At 41.5% G+C, this 19,735-nt stretch overlaps 1 protein-coding gene across 2 annotated transcripts in view; it reads left to right on the forward strand.

Moving 5' to 3' along the window:
- APBA2 (amyloid beta precursor protein binding family A member 2) overlaps positions 1–19,735 on the forward strand; it is a 496,602-nt gene that overhangs the window by 397,801 nt on the left and 79,066 nt on the right. For both annotated transcript variants that reach the window (XM_040413847.1, XM_040413848.1), the window contains 3 exons: positions 1,744–1,923; positions 2,012–2,224; positions 6,684–6,803. In XM_040413847.1, coding sequence (XP_040269781.1) covers positions 1,744–1,923; positions 2,012–2,224; positions 6,684–6,803 — 513 coding nt within the window. The remainder of the gene's footprint in view (positions 1–1,743; positions 1,924–2,011; positions 2,225–6,683; positions 6,804–19,735) is intronic.

Below are 19,735 nucleotides of genomic sequence, written 5' to 3' on the forward strand. Positions count from 1 at the left end.
AGCCCTCCTGCCGATCTGATATTGATGACCTATCCTGAGTAGAGGCCATCAATATAAAAAAATCTGACAATCCCTTTAAGGGTTCAAACTCGGTTTTCCAGTATTGTACTCACTATTCAGACAGCGAAGATAACAAAAGACCCAATATTGTGATTGTAATGGCCCAGAAAAGCATAGAGAACCTTTAAAGCGCTTAAAGTACTATGAGCAATACTTGTCCTCAACAGGGTATAACTACAGTTTAGCAGCCTTAGTGGTTACTACGGGGCCCACGGTGTCAAGGGGGCCCAGCCAAGCAGCCCTTCAGTATCTGAGGCCTTAGCCAACAGAAGAGAAGTGATTTTATGCTATATATTTCTCATTAGGCTACTTTCACACTCGCGTTTGGTGCAGATCCGTCATGGATCTGCACAGACAGATCCACACCGATAATACAACCGCATGCATCAATTCAGAACCAATCCATTTGTATTATCTTTAACATAGCCAAGACGGATCCGTCTTTAACACCATTGAAAGTCAATGGGGGACGGATCCGTTTTCTATTGTGTCATATTGTGTCAGTGAAAACGGATCCGTCCCCATTGACTTTCATTGTGTGTCAGGACGGATCCATTTGCCTCCGCATCATCAGGCGGACACCAAAACGCTGCAAGCAACGTTTTGGTGTCCTCCCCTAGAGCGGAATGGAGGCTGAGCGGAGGCAAACTGAAGCATTCTGAGCAGATCCTTTTCCATTCAGAATGCATTGGGGCAAAACTGATCTGTTTTGGACCGCTTGTGAGATCCCTGAACGGATCTCACAAACAGAAACCAAAACGCCAGTGTGAAAGTAGCCTTAGCTGTATACCAGATACAATTCTTAATGAATCAGTTACTTTATTTGAACCCTTCAAGATAAAAAAAAACTGTTATAGCAGACAATAAATTAAGTAACAACTGTAAAAATAACGTTGGTTTTACACGCCTTGCATGATTGAATGATTGTAGGAGAAGATGTGGGTTCATTTACTAAATCACAGCTAACACTAGGTTCATCCGCTGTCAAGGACGCATTACAGATGTAAGAATAGCACATTCTCGCCTTCAAAAGTACCTAAAATCCATTGACTGCATCCTAGGTCAGTGATATGCAGCAGTAAATGTTTTTTTTTCTGGCACATTACAAACCTTGACACTAGTGTGGAAGTCTCAACATTATTGTAGAAGTCATGATGCTGGTGTGAACAGAGCATACTGCTTATCTTTCTCAACAAAATGGATTCTTTTACAAATATGGTAATGTGAACCACATACTTTATAATAACTGCCCCATAGCAATAGCAGTCATATGGCCTGCAGTATCACAGTATGACTAGTATGACTTTCAAATGACCTCAATTCAGAGTGCACCTGCAGAAAGGTGAGACAATGGAATCTCCATCTGCTATTGATTAATAACAGTTACACATCAGATTTCTGTAAAATAAAAAACACATATTTACCTGTATTTGAAGTATTTTCACAGAGATATTACTCTTTAGGAGTTTTTTATATTATCAACTAACATTTATTACAGTACATAGTGACACCTAGTGGAAGGAAAATATTTTTCCCCAAGACATTATTATTTATTACCAATAATCTTTGTAGTGTAGGTAGCAATATTAATATAGTCATTAATATATGAAAGTATTAGTAATATAGAATATCACCGTGTGCCGGAATACTACTAGACTGGTCCATATCTTCTTTTTTTCACAGGCCCAGCTCATTGCACAGTCAATTGGCCAAGCTTTCAGTGTTGCTTACCAGGAATTCTTACGAGCCAATGGTATCAACCCAGAAGACCTCAGTCAAAAAGAATATAGTGATATAATTAATACACAAGAGATGTATAATGATGACCTCATACACTTTTCAAACTCTGAAAACTGCAAAGAGGTAAGCAATATCCTTTTATCACGATTAATGAACACTTTTATGGACTTTTATTAGTGAATTATCATGGTTTTGATTTGCTTGTTATCAGCTTCAGGTGGAAAAGCTCAAGGGAGAGATATTGGGAGTGGTTGTTGTGGAATCTGGATGGGGCTCAATACTTCCTACTGTAATACTAGCCAATATGATGAATGGGGGACCAGCTGCACGCTCTGGAAAACTCAGCATTGGAGATCAGATTATGTCTATAAACGGAACAAGCTTGGTTGGCCTTCCTCTAGCAACTTGTCAAGGTATAATTAAGGTATGTCACGTGCAAAGGCTATTTTCTATATGGATCTACTCACATTCAATGGAAATAAGTGCACACAGCAAATGTTCATTGAGAGTCTATTAACACGGTGCATCGTTTCATTTCTGTACTGTTTCATTTGATTACTGTAGCTGCTATATGGAAATTTCCCAGCACATTGGGCAAGCCTGCTATCATTAAATTTTTTGTGTAGCATTGTACACAGAGATGCCCAGCTCTAGACACCTGTGTCCTTCCTTACCTTTCTTCTTGGCTCAACATATCAGGAGACGTGTGGCACGCGATTACCTTTTTTTTTTTTTTAAACACGATTTCCAGATATTCTGTCACGAGATATCTACACTATATAAATCTAGTTGCGGCCACCCAGTGGCTGTGATGTGAATTGCAGCCTCTCAAGGGTTTTGCTAACATGTTGCAAAGTTGTATTAAGCTTGTTTCATGAGTAGTTAGAGTCCTTAACCAAACTGGAGCTAAGTTAATGGGGTACTGCAAAAATATGGCTCAGGTCAATAATAGGAAGTAGGTAGTTTCTATATAAACTTGTTGTTGCTTCCATTTATTCCGCTATAATAAAAGTGATATATCATGCTGTACCATCCCTTTGCCTTATCTGCTCTTTGAATTAAGCAGGAAGTACAGCCATGGAAGATTGGAACATTGATAAAATGCTCTCTGCAGCCTGATACATAAGATTAGTGAGAAACAGAGGCTGACCTAAATGGCTATTTGATATATCTGCTCAGGATTCCCAGTAGAATGGCTTTCCATTCATATACTGTATAAAGAATGAAAAATCACAATACGATTCCTAGTTACAAATAATGATGTAATAAAAGAATACTTGGATGACAAAATACATGAATACATAGTGTGACACAGTGAGGGGAATGGTCTGGGAAAACAGGTATTTTCCTCCCAGTGTGTGCTGCTGGGCTGATTTGCAGCCAGGTGGGGTCAAATACTGGACTTGATTTTAATTGCCGGTCCGGGTTTTAGGCAGCACCTGGCTGTCCTTAAATAGGCAGCTGGGCTCAGCAGCAGGATCTCTGTTTTGGGATCAGAGCCTTGGTGCCAGGTTGGAGGGCTGAGACCCATGGGCCGAGGAAACAGGCCCCCTAAAGCCTGCCTGTCATCCAGGTTACTTGTCTTATACGAACTTTCCAATTTGTGTGAAGTAACACCAAGATGTACTTTCCAGTGTGTGTGAAGTAAACACCAAGACTGCCTCAAGTGTGAATAAACACTGAAGTTTTGCGTTAAGAACTTGTCTTTTGCCTCTGTACTGCCTCCGCTTACCCTATCTACCAGAGCGAAACCCCACAGTAGTTATAAAATATGGTAGTTTTCATGCAGAGGCTTAAGTATCATTCATAGGACCCCAAATTCAAAAAATGGGACCCACTACCTAGTGTAAGAAAATTAAAAGGGTAGCATAAGTAGTAATAATTAAAGATATGTATAATAGCACCATATATCAGAAAACCCACGTTATAGCAAAAAGCTTCGATATTAGTATTTCCCAAAAAAAAAGCTACAATGTACTTGCATCTAATTCTGTTCCTACTTCCCCAACCCTTGGACCCCATAGCAAGTGCTATGCCTGCCATGGCTATAGTTATGCCCATGATTGCATGGCAAGAAAAAAGTAGGTTGAGTAGTCAGCAAAGTCATGAGGAATTGATGAGTGATTATAGTTGTAGTGTTGAAGTCACACTGAATCACACATTTTACCCTTTATTTATTTTCTTCAATGAATTTTTACAATATTTAAGAACACCCTGTTATTCAAACCAGTTCTCTTGTGATAGATTACCAGTTTCACCTTCTACAGTATTATATATACTGTATATATTACACAACTTCTTTGAGAAGACCACAGCCATAGAAGATCACTGTTCAATGAAGTCTTAAGTGGACGTCTCAAAGAGATTTCACTGTACTTTTTTTTAATGAAAAATGCTTTAGAGTTAGTTTTGCTGTGAAATAAATTGGAAATACGGACTGGCACTCTAAATGTGTGGATGAATACTGCAATAGTATAGTGGATTAAGTAATCACCAATATTTAATAACCGTTGAATTAAAAACACAATAGAAAACACAATAAAAAATGGAATTGAAGAACCACAGTAAAATGAGCATGCAATAGTCTATGGTTTGAGTAAAAAAGACACTCAAAAAGCATACATGTGAAGTTCTTTAAGATGATGTATATAAAATTCCTTGAAATTATATTTGTAGTAATATAGATATCTATATTGTCTTTATAGGAATAGAGATAAAAAATGCAGTTCCTATAAGTGAAAAGACCATTTGTTGGCGTATGGTTATAGGTGCCGTCTCTCCAGACGGATCCTTAGTGAGGGTAGATAGTCACAGTTTGTTGGTACTAAATGTCCGGACCTGATTTCCACCAATGGTTATAGGTAAAGTGCTATCACACTAGATGTAAATAGGTGGATAGGTCTTACCTTCTCCTTTCGGATTACAGCTTAGTTACATACCCGATGTTAAACTCGCTGCTATACTTGTTGTCCCAACACGCTCGTGCAAATGCCGGCGTGTCACGTGATTTGTAAAGGGATTTCAGCTTGTGTCTCACAGCGAGATATCGCGGGAACTGATGCCGTAAGTCTGATGAAAGTTCTTATTATATTTGGAGCGCTCCAATTGTTCAGATGTTTTTAGCCAGACTCTGTATAGAGGCCTCTTTTTGTTGTTGTTGGTCCGATGGGAGTTGTAAGCTTTCACGCCAGACGCGTTTCGGGAGCCTCTTACCCCTTCCTCAGTGGCAGCAAAAACGCTTCCGTTACTGATAATACAACCATCTACATCGATTCTGAATGGATCTGGTTGTATTATCTTTTACATAGCCAAGACGGATCCGTCATGAACTCCATTGAAAGTCAATGGGGGACGGATACGTTTTCTGTTGTGTCAGATTGTGTTTTGCTCCGCATCCCATGACGGAAAGAAAACGTCAGCATGCTGCGGTTTTCTCTCCGACATGAGAATGCAACCAAACGGAACGGGATGCATTTTGGAGCATTCTGTTCTGTTCAGGTACGTTTTGTCCCTATTGACAATGAATGGGGACAAAACGGAAGCATTTTTCTGGTATTAAAACCCTATGACGGATCTCAATAAAAAATAGAAATGCTAGTGTGAAAGTAGCCTTAGTTATTCTTTAAAATCTTCCACAGTGCTAAAATCCCTATGTAGGTGCAGAAGTTCCTGTGTTTGGACACATAGGGGCAATAACCTTAGATAGGCTGTCTGGACCTGCACCAGATCTTTCACAGTGACTCAAGGTGGATTTACACAGGGCCACTAGAAGCCGATTGTGGGGAAAGAAGTCTTCATTCACGACAGTCAGCTGCTTATTCAGTGGAGGTGAAGCACTGCACTTACATACAGCATTCTCCTTCACAGTGTGAGGACAAAGGATTGCTATTGCCATCGCTCAACCTCATACAGCTGCATTGTCTCTGGGCAGCACGATCTGCTGCCCAGAAACCATCATTTATCGGCAAGCGCTAACAACATTTTCACACTATGAACGACACAAAATGTTATAGGGGCTACACCCCTTTGCCACTAAGTCACAACCCTTTCTCCTTAAGCAATACTCCCTAGGTGAGCTAGGCACCATGGATCTTTCAAAAACTGGATGCACCGAATTGTTTCTAGGTGCATTAGTTAATTACATTAGTAAATGTGGCCCATACTATATAAGGGGAATCAGCTTGTTTACCTCAACTCTATGAGGAAACAACTGAAGGTCAACACACCTTACCAAAGAGAACTTCAGCTGAAAGTCATGTGTGAAGTTTTCCATCATTAGCTCTCTCATCCACAGCATGAGTAAATCAGATGTTAGCTATGTCTTCCTTAGAAATGTTTGCAAGACTCACCTGGATTTTTCCCCATGAGTTATTATGGGCTAGCAGACAGCATAAGAGAACATTGATATAAGCTCTGTAGGAGATTTTCAGATTTTAACATATGAAGATGTGGAGATTGCTGAGTAGTCTACCCAATGTTCTGGCTTTGTATGTATCAGATTATAAAACAGTATCCACTGTTTATGTCTATCAAAACCACCACTCCTGTCCGTAGGCTGTGCCTGGTATTGCAGCTCAGCCGAAAGCAACCTCTACCCACAGACAGAAATGGTACTTATCCGACCCCTTTATTCTTAGATTATGCTGAGAAAGATCTTTGTTAAAGGGTTTATCCAAAATAACATTGCTCTCCTATAAATAAAAAAGATATTCTTTACTCTACAGTAAGTGTTATGTTAAACTTTTATTTAATATTTTTTTTATATAGCTTTATCTTTTCATGAGCTTATGATGACTCTTGTTTTCTTCGTTTTTATGTGTCAAGACTTTAGCAGATTGTAATACATGTTTGATGGCAGCTTACTTTGGTCATGTCTTTTGCAGGGTCTTAAGAATCAAACGCAACTGAAACTAAATATTGTCAGCTGCCCACCTGTCACCACTGTCCTTATCAAGAGACCCGATCTGAAATACCAATTGGGCTTCAGTGTGCAGAATGGAATTGTAAGCTGAATTTGCAATAATTACTTTGTACTGGCTTTTGAATATATTTTCTTTGTTTAGTATTAACATACAATTTGGTATTACTGTTACATTTTGCTTTCTCCCTCACCTTAGTCAAGAAGTTTATATATCTACTATGCAGATACATATTACATGAGATAACATGAGCTGCAAATGATAAAGGCAGAAAATATGTGATCTTACTAGATCATATCTAAAGCAGTAGTTTTCCTTAAAGTGTAGGTCTTCGATATCAATTTGGTATGGGTCACATACCCAGCCATCACCCCTACCTATCAGCAGTTTGCAGCAGCCACTGGAAGAACAGACAGAATGGAGCTGAAGCAGAGCTCCCATTCAAGTGAATGCGAACAGCTGATTGGCATAGGTTCCAGGTGTTGCACCCCCCCACCCCCCAATTTGTTATTGATAACCTATTCTAAGGATAGGCCACAAATATCCATACCCTGGAAAATCGTGTTATGGTGAAGCTTTATATTGATATTTTATCATCATGCTTTTAGGTATAAACTTCTGGGGGCAATTTATCTTGAGTGGAATTTTTTAAGTCAGTTTTTGCTTTGAGTCAGTTTTGTGTCTTCTTTTTCTACTATTAAAAAAGTCACAGTTTGTAAATCTGGCATGCATCTAATGTACATAGTAACCCATGCCCACCTTCCCACCCATTGTTTAAAGGGTGCCAAGAGTAGCGTAAAATCACAAAAAGCCACAAAAGGTTGGTGTGAGCTAAAATTTGCCACTTTTTTCACCAGAATTCAGTTTCAAATAGATAGTAAATTCCCCCTGTGCGCTTATTAATTTCTAAATATATCTCTATAGAAGCTATAGCTTGGAGCTCCAAATCCCTTGCACAGATATAGATATGAAAGATAACATGTTTGGTACCTGGAGCTGCCACTAGAGGAAGAATATTGTGTTATTATTGAGTGCAATGTGTGACATATTCTTCACGTACATCACAAGAAAGAAAAACAACTTTGAAAAATACCCCTTTAACCCTAATGAATCAAGAATTAGAAAAACAATCAAGTTATAGTCTAATTTACCTCAAAAACTGAACAAAAGTCAGTTAACCACTATTGCTGATCAGACTACATAATTTGAGGTCTATTGGTTTAAAAAATATAATTTGTAATTGGATTGAAAATTGGATTCATTATCGTATCCAAAGAGTTGTGGTCAATGATTACTACTGTGAATGGTCCCCGGTTATAAGTAGTGTACCCCAAGGTTCTGTGCTGGGTCCGCTATTATTTAAAGGCAACCTGTCATCAACTTTATGCTGACCTTACTGAGGGCAGCATAAAATAGTGACAGAAATGCTGATTTCAGCGCTGTGTCACTCATGAGCTAAAAGTAAGTGCTTGCTGAGAACCAGCATGATAATCATTGCAGCCCAAATCTACTTAAGAAGAGTCCTGGTTATTCCTAATCTCCTGCACTCACCCATCTGCTGATAAATGGCAGTTCTCTCCTAGAGAGAAAGGGAGAAAACTAGGTAGAAGACTGTCAATCATCAGCAGGTGGGCAGGAGAGCAGGAGCTCATAAATAACCAGGACTCTTCTCAGGTGGCCGTGACTCTTATCCAGGCCCAGTCTGCAATAATTGTGATGTTGGTTCTCGGCAATCACTTACTTTTTACTTATAAATGAAATCAACTCACCTGTCTCTACTTTATACTGCCGTTAGTATGGGCAGCATAAAGTTGATGACAGGTTCCCTTTAATGTCTTAAAGGGGAGAGCAGTACTCTATTGTAAAACATAACTTTTAATTCATCATAGATAAAAAAGGAGTGAAGTGCAAACTCCCTAAAGAACAGCCCCAATCCAAAACAAAACAAACAAAAATCAAATCACCCCAAAGCTGGGATAAAAATAACCAGTATTATATAAATGGATCAAGTTACCGGTAAGATGAATCTGCACAAGGTGGGAATGGAGGTGGACAGAGCTTGATGGACAGTCGCTCGATGTGGTTTTCACCATGCAAAGTTAATCAATAAATTTCACACCTGGCAGAATAGAATAGAGGGGGCCAAAGCCGTACAACTGACCCTAGTATGCCCTAACAAGGCTAGTATACCCTGATGACCTCCTAATATGGAGTCATCGCCCTGAAAAGAGCGGCCCGTCTGCTATTATTTAACTTATTTATTAATGACATAGAGCATGGGATTAATAGTACTGTTTCTATTTTTGCAGATGACACCAAACTTTGTAATATGGTACAGTCTTTGGAAGATGTTAATAAGTTACAAGCTGACCTACTATATTACTTAATACGTTGACAAACTTACTGTATGGGCCTCCACTTGGCAAATGAGGTTCAACATAGATAAATGTAACGTTTTGCAATTGGGGGCTAATAATCTGCATGCAGCATATGCCCTAGGGGAAGTAAAACTGGGAGAGTCACTTGTTGAGAAGGATCTGTGTGTATTAGTAGATCATTGACTAAATAACAGCATGCAATGCCAGTCGGCTGCCTCTAAGGCCAACAAAATTTTGTCTTGTATTAAAAGAGGTATGGACTCTCGGGACAGGGATGTAATATTGCCACTATATAAAGTGTTGGTGTGGCCTCAACTGGAATACGCAGTTCAGTTCTGGGTACCAGTCTATAAAAAGGAAGCCCTGGAGTTAGAAAAAGTACATAGGAGAGCAACTAAACTCATAAAGGGCCTGGAAGATCTTAGTTACGAGCAAATATTAAATGAACTGAATTTGTTTAGCTTTGGAAAAGGACGTCTAAGGGGGAACATGATTAACCTGTACAAATATATAAACGGGCCATACAAAAAATATCAAGGGAAGATATTCTGTGTTAAACCCCCTCAAAAAACAAGGGCCACTCCCAATGACTGGAGAAAAAAAGATTCAGTCATAAGAGGCAACAAGCATTCTTTACAGTAAGATCTGTGAATCTGTGGCCTAGCCTGCCGCAGGAGGTCAGCTAGGCTTAGGTTCCAGCACATGAGCACTTCCACGTTAAGGATTTGCTCATGTTGTCAGCAGTCAGGGAAAGGCTCAGGGATTGTCAGCTGGTGACCTTTGTGGCGTAGCCTGGTGTTTTGTTGCTTTTGTTGTATTTGTTTGCTTTCCTTCCCTCACCTACCATGACATTATAAACCGCCCATACCGTATTATTTTTTCCCTTGCTCTGTGCAAAATGGAAGCTGTTGATGCACTGGTGGATCGCATGCAGGAATTATCTTGGGACCTCGATAATTATGTTGTACTTTGTCAGAGATTCCTGGCGTCTGGCTCCGCTGGTGGGAACCAGGCCAGCCTTGAACCTAAGGTCGCTCTCCCAGATAGGTTTTCTGGTGGAAGTGATAACTTTGTTCTGTTCAGGGAATCCTGTAGATTGTATTTTCATCTCATCTGGAGACGAAAAACAAAGAGTGGGGATTATCATTCTCTGCTAAAAGGTGATGCTCAGTCTTGGGCCTTTTCTCTACCGATTGGTTCTCAGTCCCTCCGATCGGTGGATGAATTTTTTAGAGCCCTGGGCCTGATTTATGATGATCCAGACCGGGTCTCTCTGGCTGAATCTAAGCTGCATAGCTTGAGTCAGGGAGTATGTTCTGCTGAGTCATATTGTGCTGAATTTAGAATATGGGCGACTGACTCGGAGTGGAATGACCAAGCTCTCCATAGTCAGCTCTGTCAGGGGCTGTCTGAGAGACTAAAAGACGCCCTTGCATTTCATGAAAACCCAGATTCTTTTGAGGCGGCCATGTCCCTAGCCGTACGGATTGAAAGACGCCTGAGGGAGAGGTGCAAGGTTCCCCTCAACCAGGATGCACTATCATTTGGGGAAACTGTTCCTCCTGTCCCTCGGGGCACTGTGACACTTGAACCAGTGCTTGAGGATGAACATATGCAGCTAGGTCAGGTCTCTTCTTGCCCTGGTAATAGGAACCCTGGAGGCCAGAGAAGATACTGTTTCTTCTGTGGTAAAGAAGGACATTTTATTAATGTGTGTCCTTTGAGGAAGCCTCAAAGTGAAATAAAAAAGGGGGTTCTTTCTAATAAAACGAGTTCCATTGCCCTTGGTAGCGTGAATGGGGAGTCAGAAAAGGTATATTTGTATTCTACCTGCAGTACCCGATTTCTCTTGCCTGCCATGGTGGCGCTTGAATCTGAAAATATTGAGTTAGAAGTATTTGCGGACAGTGGTGCAGGGGTTAACCTTGTTGATTATCAATTTGTTCAGAGTCATGGTTTTATAACAAGCGCATTAAGCAAAGGGATATCAGCATTTGCTATTGATTCCGCTCCTCTCTCGCAAAAGTATCTAACTCATATTGTGCAGGATATTTATTTGAGGGTGGGTGATTCTCATGTTGAGTCCATTTTTTGTTTTGTTCTGAAAGGTTTGCCTGCTCCTCTGGTACTGGGTTTACCATGGTTGATCAAACATAACCCAGTATATATAATAATTGATTGGCAAGCTAGACAAATCAGTAATTGGAGTGATTTTTGTATGGACAACTGTCTCGGCGCATCTATTTCTGTGGTTTCCACTAAGGTGTTACCTTCGTTTCATTCTGATTTTGCTGATGTGTTCTCTGAGGGTGGAGATCACCGAGAGTATGATTGTCTGATCAATCTTCTTCCCGGAGCTAAATTGCCCAAATCTTGACTATATAATTTTTCACAACCCGAAAGAGTAGCTATGCGGGAGTATATTGCCGAGAGTTTGACAAAAGGGGCATATTAGGCCATCTAAGTCACCTATGGCAGTTGGCTTCTTTTTTGTAAAAAAAAAAAGACAGGACCCTTAGACCATGTCTAGATTTCCAGGAACTGAATCTCATTACTGTCCATGATCCTTATCCTCCTCCCTTGATCCCGTATTTATTTGATCAGATTGTCAGAGCCAAGGTGTTTTCTAAGTTGGATTTGAGAGGGGCTTATAATATGATAAGAATCAGGGAAGGGCATGAACGGAAGATGGCCTTCAATACCCCTGAGGGCCACTTCTTGAGCCTGGTCATGCCCTTTGGTTTGACTAATGCCCCGGCAGTCTTCCAGCACTTTATCAATGACATTTTTCATAATTTGGTGGGGAGGTTTGATGTTATTTACCTCGATGACATGCTAATTTACTCACCCGATATGGAGACTCATCAGGATCATTTAAGACAAGTATTATTAATCCTTCGGGAGAATAAATTGTATGCTAAATTGGAGGAATGTGTGTTTGCTGTCCAGGAGCTTCAGTGTCTGGGTTACTTACTTTCTGCCTCAGGTTTTCGCATGGATCCTGAAAAAACCTGTGCGGTACTAGAATGGGATCGTCCGGAGAATCAGAAAGCTCTGATGCGGTTTTTGGGTTTTACTAATTACTACAGAAAATGTATCCTGAATTATTCCACTATTGTCAAGCCTTTGACTGATATGACTGGGAAGGGTGTGGACTTCTCAATCTGGACGGAAGAAGCATTACAGGCTTTTTCTGCTATAAAGGAATGTTTTGCTTCCGCTCCCATTCTGATGCAACCCGAGGTGTCTCAACCCTTCATTGTGGAGGTTGACGCGTCAGAAGTCAGAGCAGTTTTGTCGCAGGTTCCCTCTTCTTCCCCTGCCCTGAGGACAGCGATATGGATGACTATGGAGATGAGCGCTTCCACAATGGAAGCTCTCATCTCCCTGTGCCCTTCCGCCGCCCCCACTTGTCACCAGGGCCGCGCCGCCTGGGGCCATCACCTCACTTTGCCTAATTGGCGATGCGGCCCTGCTAGCGCCCCCTGGAATTTTTGCATGGCCCCCCCATGATACGCCACTGGCCAGCGGGGCTCAAGAGGCAGCTGCCTTGGGCCCCTCAGAAGCAACTGGGCCCAGGGCAGCTTCCCCTTTTGCTCTGCGTTTAAGACGGCCCTGACTGAGAAGCATCTCAGTGCAAGGAGCACTTTACAGTGATGCTTCACCCTACAAGAGCAGAATATGTCAGAATAAAAGTTCACATTCCCACCACTCCTGATGAGAAAAGGTCTATAAAAAATATGTTTGTCCTGCTCTCCCCGGCCCCTACTGGTACTGTCAGCAGTTTAGCATGGTCAAAGCTGCCGACAGATTCCCTTTAACTTATTTATTTAAGATATTACAATCAGTAGGTTCCATTAAAATATACCAGGTGCCGCAGAGCATGCGTAGTTCTCAAGAAAAAAAAGGAGATAGTATGGGCAACTGCAAAAGCACCTTCAAGTTTATTTTTTTTATTACAGATGTATCCTTCTTATTCTGGACATCCCTGACTTTAATCAAAAACTATAGTTTTTTTAGGACATAAAATTTGACAACGTTGTTATTGTGTTATACGCAAATCTATTTATCTATCTATCTATCTATCCCATATCTGTCTATATAACTATCTTACTATACATCGTCCACTACTTTGATAATCATATAGATTGTATATTTATTATATATACACATGCAAAGTTTCATGCTAACCTGTCTGGCCAAATATAGCTTTTCAGAAAATCTATTTTTCTGTTTATGTTGCTTTAGTAGCAGTTTGGTGCCATCTACTGGAAAAAAGAACTACATTACTCCAGAGTGATAGAAAATCACAAAACCGAATGATTTATCTTTCAATCTATCTGTCTGTCTGCCTATCTATCATTTATTTATCCTAATCTAGTCTATATTTTATTAAAACTAGATTAGTAACACTGTATACATTTATATACAGTGGAGCAGGATACTAGCCAGCGTAATGCTACACAAAAGAAATCATACTAGGGCTAAAATGAAATACTAATGCCCCCCGATATGTTTCACTGCTTCTGTGGCATCATCACCAGCAGATATAGAGAGGTTGTGAGGCCACGACTGATATACAGTTGCAAGAAAAAGTATGTGAACCCTTTGGAATGATATGGATTTCTGCACAAATTGGTCATAAAATGTGATCTGATCTTCAAGTCACAACAATAGACAATCACAGTCTGCTTAAACTAATAACACACAAAGAATTAAATGTTACCATGTTTTTATTGAACACACCATGTAAACATTCACAGTGCAGGTGGAAAAAGTATGTGAACCCTTGGATTTAATAACTGGTTGAACCTCCTTTGGCAGCAATAACTTCAACCAAACATAGTTGCAGATCAGACGTGCACAACGGTCAGGAGTAATTCTTGACTATTCCTCTTTACAGAACTGTTTCAGTTCAGCAATATTCTTGGGATGACTGATGTGAATCGCTTTCTTGAGGTCATGCCACAGCATCTCAATTGGGTTGAGGTCAGGACTATGACTGGGCCGCTCCAGAAGGCGTGTTTTCTTCTGTTTAAGCCATTCTGTTGTTGATTTACTTCTATGCTTTGGGTCGTTGTCCTGTTGCAACACCCATCTTCTGTTGAGCTTCAGCTGGGGGACAGATGGCCTTAAGTTCTCCTGCAAAATGTCTTGATAAACTTGGGAAATTAATTTTTCCATCGATGATAGCAATCCGTCCAGGCCCTGACGCAGCAAAGCAGCCCCAAACCATGATGCCCCCACCACCATACTTCACAGTTGGGATGAGGTTTTGATGTTGGTGTGCTGTGGCTTTTTTTCTCCACACATAGTGTTGTGTGTTTCTTCCAAACAACTCAACTTTGGTTTCATCTGTCCACAGAATATTTTGCCAGTACTGCTGTGGAACATCCAGGTGCTCTTGTGCAAACTGTAAACGTGCAGCAATGTTTTTTTGGGACAGCAGTGGCTTCCTCTGTGGTATCCTCCCATGAAATCCATTCTTGTTTAGTGTTTTACATATCGTAGATTCGCAGGGATGTTAGCATATGCCAGAGACTTTTGTAAGTCTTTAGTGGACACTCTAGGATTCTTCTTCACCTCATTGAGCAGTCTGCGCTGTGCTCTTGCAGTCATGTTTACAGGACGGCCACTCCTAGGGAGAGTAGCAGCAGTGCTGAACTTTCTCCATTTATAGACAATTTGTCTTACCGTGGACTGATGAACAGCAAGGCTTTTGGAGATACTTTTATAACCCTTTCCAGCTTTATGCAAGTCAACAATTCTTAATCGTAGGTCTTCTGAGAGCTCTTTTGTGCGAGGCATCATTCACATCAGGCAATGCTTCTTGTGAAAAGCAAACCCAGAACTGGTGTGTGTTTTTTATAGGGCAGGGCAGCTGTAACCAACACCCCCAATCTCATCTCATTGACTGGACTCCAGTTGGCTGACACCTCAGTCCAATTAGCTCTTGAAGATGTCATTAGTCTAGGGGTTCACATACTTTTTCCACCTGCACTGTGAATGTTTACATGGTGTGTTCAATAAAAACATGGTAACATTTAATTCTTTGTGTGTTATTAGTTTAAGCAGACTGTGATTGTCTATTGTCGTGACTTAGATGAAGATCAGATCACATTTTATGACCAATTTGTGCAGAAATCCATATCATTCCAAAGGGTTCCCATACTTTTTCTTGCAACTGTATATAGATTGCGTTGCTGCAGAAATGGCAAAACCGGTCAGACATTTGGCAATTTATTGTTGTTGGTAAGTGTTAGGGCAGTATTCTGGATGCTAGCCTCAAATTGACGTAAAATATAAGAGTGAAACTGGATCGCACATCCTCAATACTATGCTTTTATCTAATAACTGCTTCTCAGCATAGTTAATATTGCTTCTCAGCGCAATTTAGGCTACTTTCACACTGGTGTTTCTGGGTCCGCTTGTGAGATCTGTTTCAGGGCTCTCACAAGCGGCCCAAAACGGATCAGTTCAGCCCCAATGCATTCTGAATGGATAAGGATCTGTTCAGAATGCATCAGTTTGGCTCCGTTGCGTCTCTATTCCGCTCTGGAGGCGGACACCAAAACGCTGCTAGCAGCGTTTTGGTGTCCGCCTGGCGGTGCAGAGCCAAATGGATCCGTCCTGACTTACAATGTAAGTCAATGGGGATGGATCCGTTTTCACTGACACAATATTGTGCAGTTGAAAACGGATCCGTCCCCCATTGACTTTCAATGTAAATCAGAAAGGATCCGTTTTGACTTAGATATTTTTTTGAAAGAATAATGCAAACGGATCCGTTCTGAACGGATACAAATGTTTGCATTATTGGTGCGGATCTGTCTGTGTAGATACAAGATGGATCCTCACCGAACGCAGGTGTGAAAGTAAATTTATAGTATACCTACCCCTATGTTGCATACTGTACATGAGGCATTGATATACAGTGTGATCAAAAAGCATAGGCCCACTCACCACAACAAGGTTGCCTCCTCGAGTGGGAACCTACTCTAAAATTGGCACGACCTGTGCAGCGACCACCGGCGCTGCAGCACTGCACCAATAGGTAGCGGGACCAAGCAGCCAAACAACGCCCCTGCTGTCTGGCAGAGCCACCCTGGCACTGGGCCCCACCAACCCGCCAGCACAGCACCAGAGCAACAATGGCTGCCGCACAGCACCGCACCATGTGAACAGTTGTCAAAGCTCACTTTATCACATACTCTCAGGATGTCCAACTGAGAGGTGGTAGGAATTTATACACCCTTATGCGGACCCCTGCTAATTAAAATGGGAAGGAGTGCTGATACCAGAGGGGGAAAAAAGAATAGATTCTACAGGACATGTAAAATATAAGAGTGAAACTGGATCGCACATCCTCAATACTATGCTTTTATCTAATAACTGCTTCTCGGCATAATTAACATCGCTTCTCAGCGCAATTTATAGTATACCTACCCCTATGTTGCATACTGTACATGAGGCATTGGTATACAATTTGATCAAAAAGCATAGGCCCACTCACCACGACAAGGTTGCCTCATCGAGTGGGAACCTACTCTAAATTTGGCGCGGTGCTGTGTGGCGACCACCGGCGCTGCAGCACTGAAACCAATAGGCAGCGCGACCCAGCAGCCAAACAACGCCCCCGCTGTCTGGCAGAGCCACCCTGGCACTGGGCCCCACCAACCCACTGGCACAGCACCAGAGCAATAATGGCCGCCGCACAGCACCGCACCATGTGAACAGTTGTCAAAGCTCACCTTATCACAGTATTGAGGATGTGTGATCCAGTTTCACTCTTATATTTTACATAGCCTCAAATTGATATTTGCACAGTTGTCTATGACAGTGTGCTCATCAGTCTATGGCAAACTTATAGAGATTAATGGAGCAGCAGTGCACATGTGTGACCATTGCACCATTCAAATGGGGGAACACACAGCCCCATTTGTGTGATTGGCAGGGGCCACAGCGGTTGCACATCTGCCAATTATCACCTATCCTGTGGATTAAGTATAAGGAGCTCATTTATTAACTGATATCTGTCACTTTTTTGGCATGTGACAAAATCTGCAACTTTTCCCCACTCACCCCACTTTTGCCGAGAAAAGGAGGTGTGGTATGCATAGGGAAGAGGGTGGGCCTGCAGGCCTGTCACATTCATCATTTTCAACGCCAGTTTTTGGCGCAGAAAATGGCTTAAATGTACGCCAGCAAGGGAGCTGGTGTAGATTTAAGTTTGTCGCATGGCCTACTGGAGGAAGTGTCTACGTTATGTAGAGGCCTGTACCTCCACATAACTTTGGCTCTTCCTCCATCAGTACAGAGACACTTAAGCCCAATGTGTAAATCGGCAGTCTTAATAAATCAGCCCGTGTTTGTAGTGGGACAACACCTTTAAGCACAAGTTTCTATGTATACTATGTGTCTGCTATGCTCCAATCAGCAAACATTGCTTTGCCTGCTCACTGATTTAAAGGGAACCTGTCACCAGGATTTGGGGTATAGAGCTGAGGACATGGGTTGCTAGATGGCCGCTAGCACATCCGCAATACCCAGTCCCCATAGCTCTGTGTGCTTTTATTGTGTAAAAAAACGATTTGATACATATGCAAATTAACATAAAAGAGTCATATCTTACTTGTGTGACCAGAGAAAAGTCATATTTTCAAGCTCTGACTCATCTCAGGTTAATTTGCATGTGTATCAAATCGGTTTTTATACACAATAAAAGCACACAGATCTATGGGGACTGGGTATTGCGGATGTGCTAGCGGCCATCTAGCAAACCCATGTCCTCAGCTCTATACACAAAATCTCGGTGACAGGTTCCCTTTAACATTGCAATTCTGCTGCCTGTTTAAACCTTTAACATGACTTTTTAATATCTAAGTTTCTTTAAAGCATGAAATTTAGAATCATTGTTTCATGTAACATACAACATAATGGGATTTAATTTACCATCAGCGAAAGTGTCCTTGAAAATAGTTTTCAATTGTTGGAAATCATACCAATAGGAGCTAAATATTCCATTCGCACATTATTGCTCTTTTTGTGCACTTTGGGCTGTATTATTTGCATAACCTTTGCAATGTTTTGATAGTTTAGGGCTCTTTCACACTTGCGTTATTGTCTTCCGGCATAGAGTTCCGTCGTCGGGACTCTATGCCGGAAGAATACTGATCAGGATTATCCTAATGCATTCTGAATGGAGAGTAATCCGTTCAGGATGCATCAGGATGTCTTCAGTTCCGGTACGGAACGTTTTTTGGCCGGAGAAAATACCGCAGCATGCTGCGCTTTTTGCTCCGGCCAAAAATCCTGAAGACTTGCCGCAAGGCCGGATCCGGGATCAATGCCCATTGAAAGGCATTGATCCGGATCCGGCCTTAAGCTAAACGTCGTTTCGGCGCATTGCTGGACCCGACGTTTAGCTTTTTCTGAATAGTTACCATGGCTACCGGGACGCTAAAGTCCTGACAGCCATGGTAAGTGTAGCGGGGAGCAGGGGAGCAGCATACTTACCGTCCGTGCGGCTCCCCGGGCGCTCCAGAGTGACGTCAGGGCGCCCCAAGCGCATGGATCACGTGATCGCATGGATCACGTCATCCATGCGCATGGGGCGCTCTGACGTCATTCTGGAGCGCCCGGGGAGCCGCACGGACTGTAAGTATACCGCTCCCCCGCTCCCCGCTCCTACTATGGCAACCAGGACTTTAATAGCGTCCTGGGTGCCATAGTAACACTGAAAGCATTTGGAAGATGGTTCCGTCTTCAAATGCTTTCAGTACACTTGCGTTGTTACGGATCCGGCAGGCACCTCCGGCAACGGAAGTGCATGCCGGATCCCAACAACGCAAGTGTGAAAGAGGCCTTAGGTGGGAAGTGCAGAAAACAAAATAATAGAACAAAATGATTCAATCATTGTATCTGTAGCGACAGGAAAATGTATTTACCCCTTTTCACATGTCAGATGATTGAACATTTGACAAACTAATTGCTTTCAGATTTTTATAGAAATTTGAGTAAAGATATAACAAATTTTGAAATATGTTACTGCATTTTGTAAAGATCCACTTTAGCATAAGATCGTCGTACAGTAAACAAACGGAAAATCTAACATATCTGTAACATCATTTGCTATTTCTGTTGTTTGCTGTGGGCCATGTACTGTGCAGTATACACAATAAAATTTCTAGTGTGTATATTTGGGCTATGTGCTGTCGACAGATGATCTTTAGATACTACTATTGTTTTTTTAATTGTGTTATTGTCATAAAAGGGGTCAACATTTGATGCATACTGGAGTCATTTAGTGCAATTAATGGAGCATCAAGTTTTCAAGAAAATATCCACTGCACCTAGCTCAGCAAGGTGGCATGGCTTAGTGAAAAGGTGTTGGGACTGATTTAACATGAATTCAAAAGATTTGAGAATAAATTAGCTTACGCAGGCTAAGTGAATATAATTACTTATTGTGATAAAAATATAAAACAGACAAATCAAATACAGAGTCATAAAAGTAAATAACATCACTGGCCTACAACACAATACAATATGGGGGGACTCCTACACACCATGTTGATACAAGAGATAGGGATAGCCCTTACAACATCTTACCTGGATGGTGTTCCTCTATGGAGTTCA

Source organism: Bufo bufo, chromosome 1 (assembly GCF_905171765.1).
Source record: "Bufo bufo chromosome 1, aBufBuf1.1, whole genome shotgun sequence".
In the NCBI taxonomy this organism is placed as follows: domain Eukaryota; kingdom Metazoa; phylum Chordata; class Amphibia; order Anura; family Bufonidae; genus Bufo; species Bufo bufo.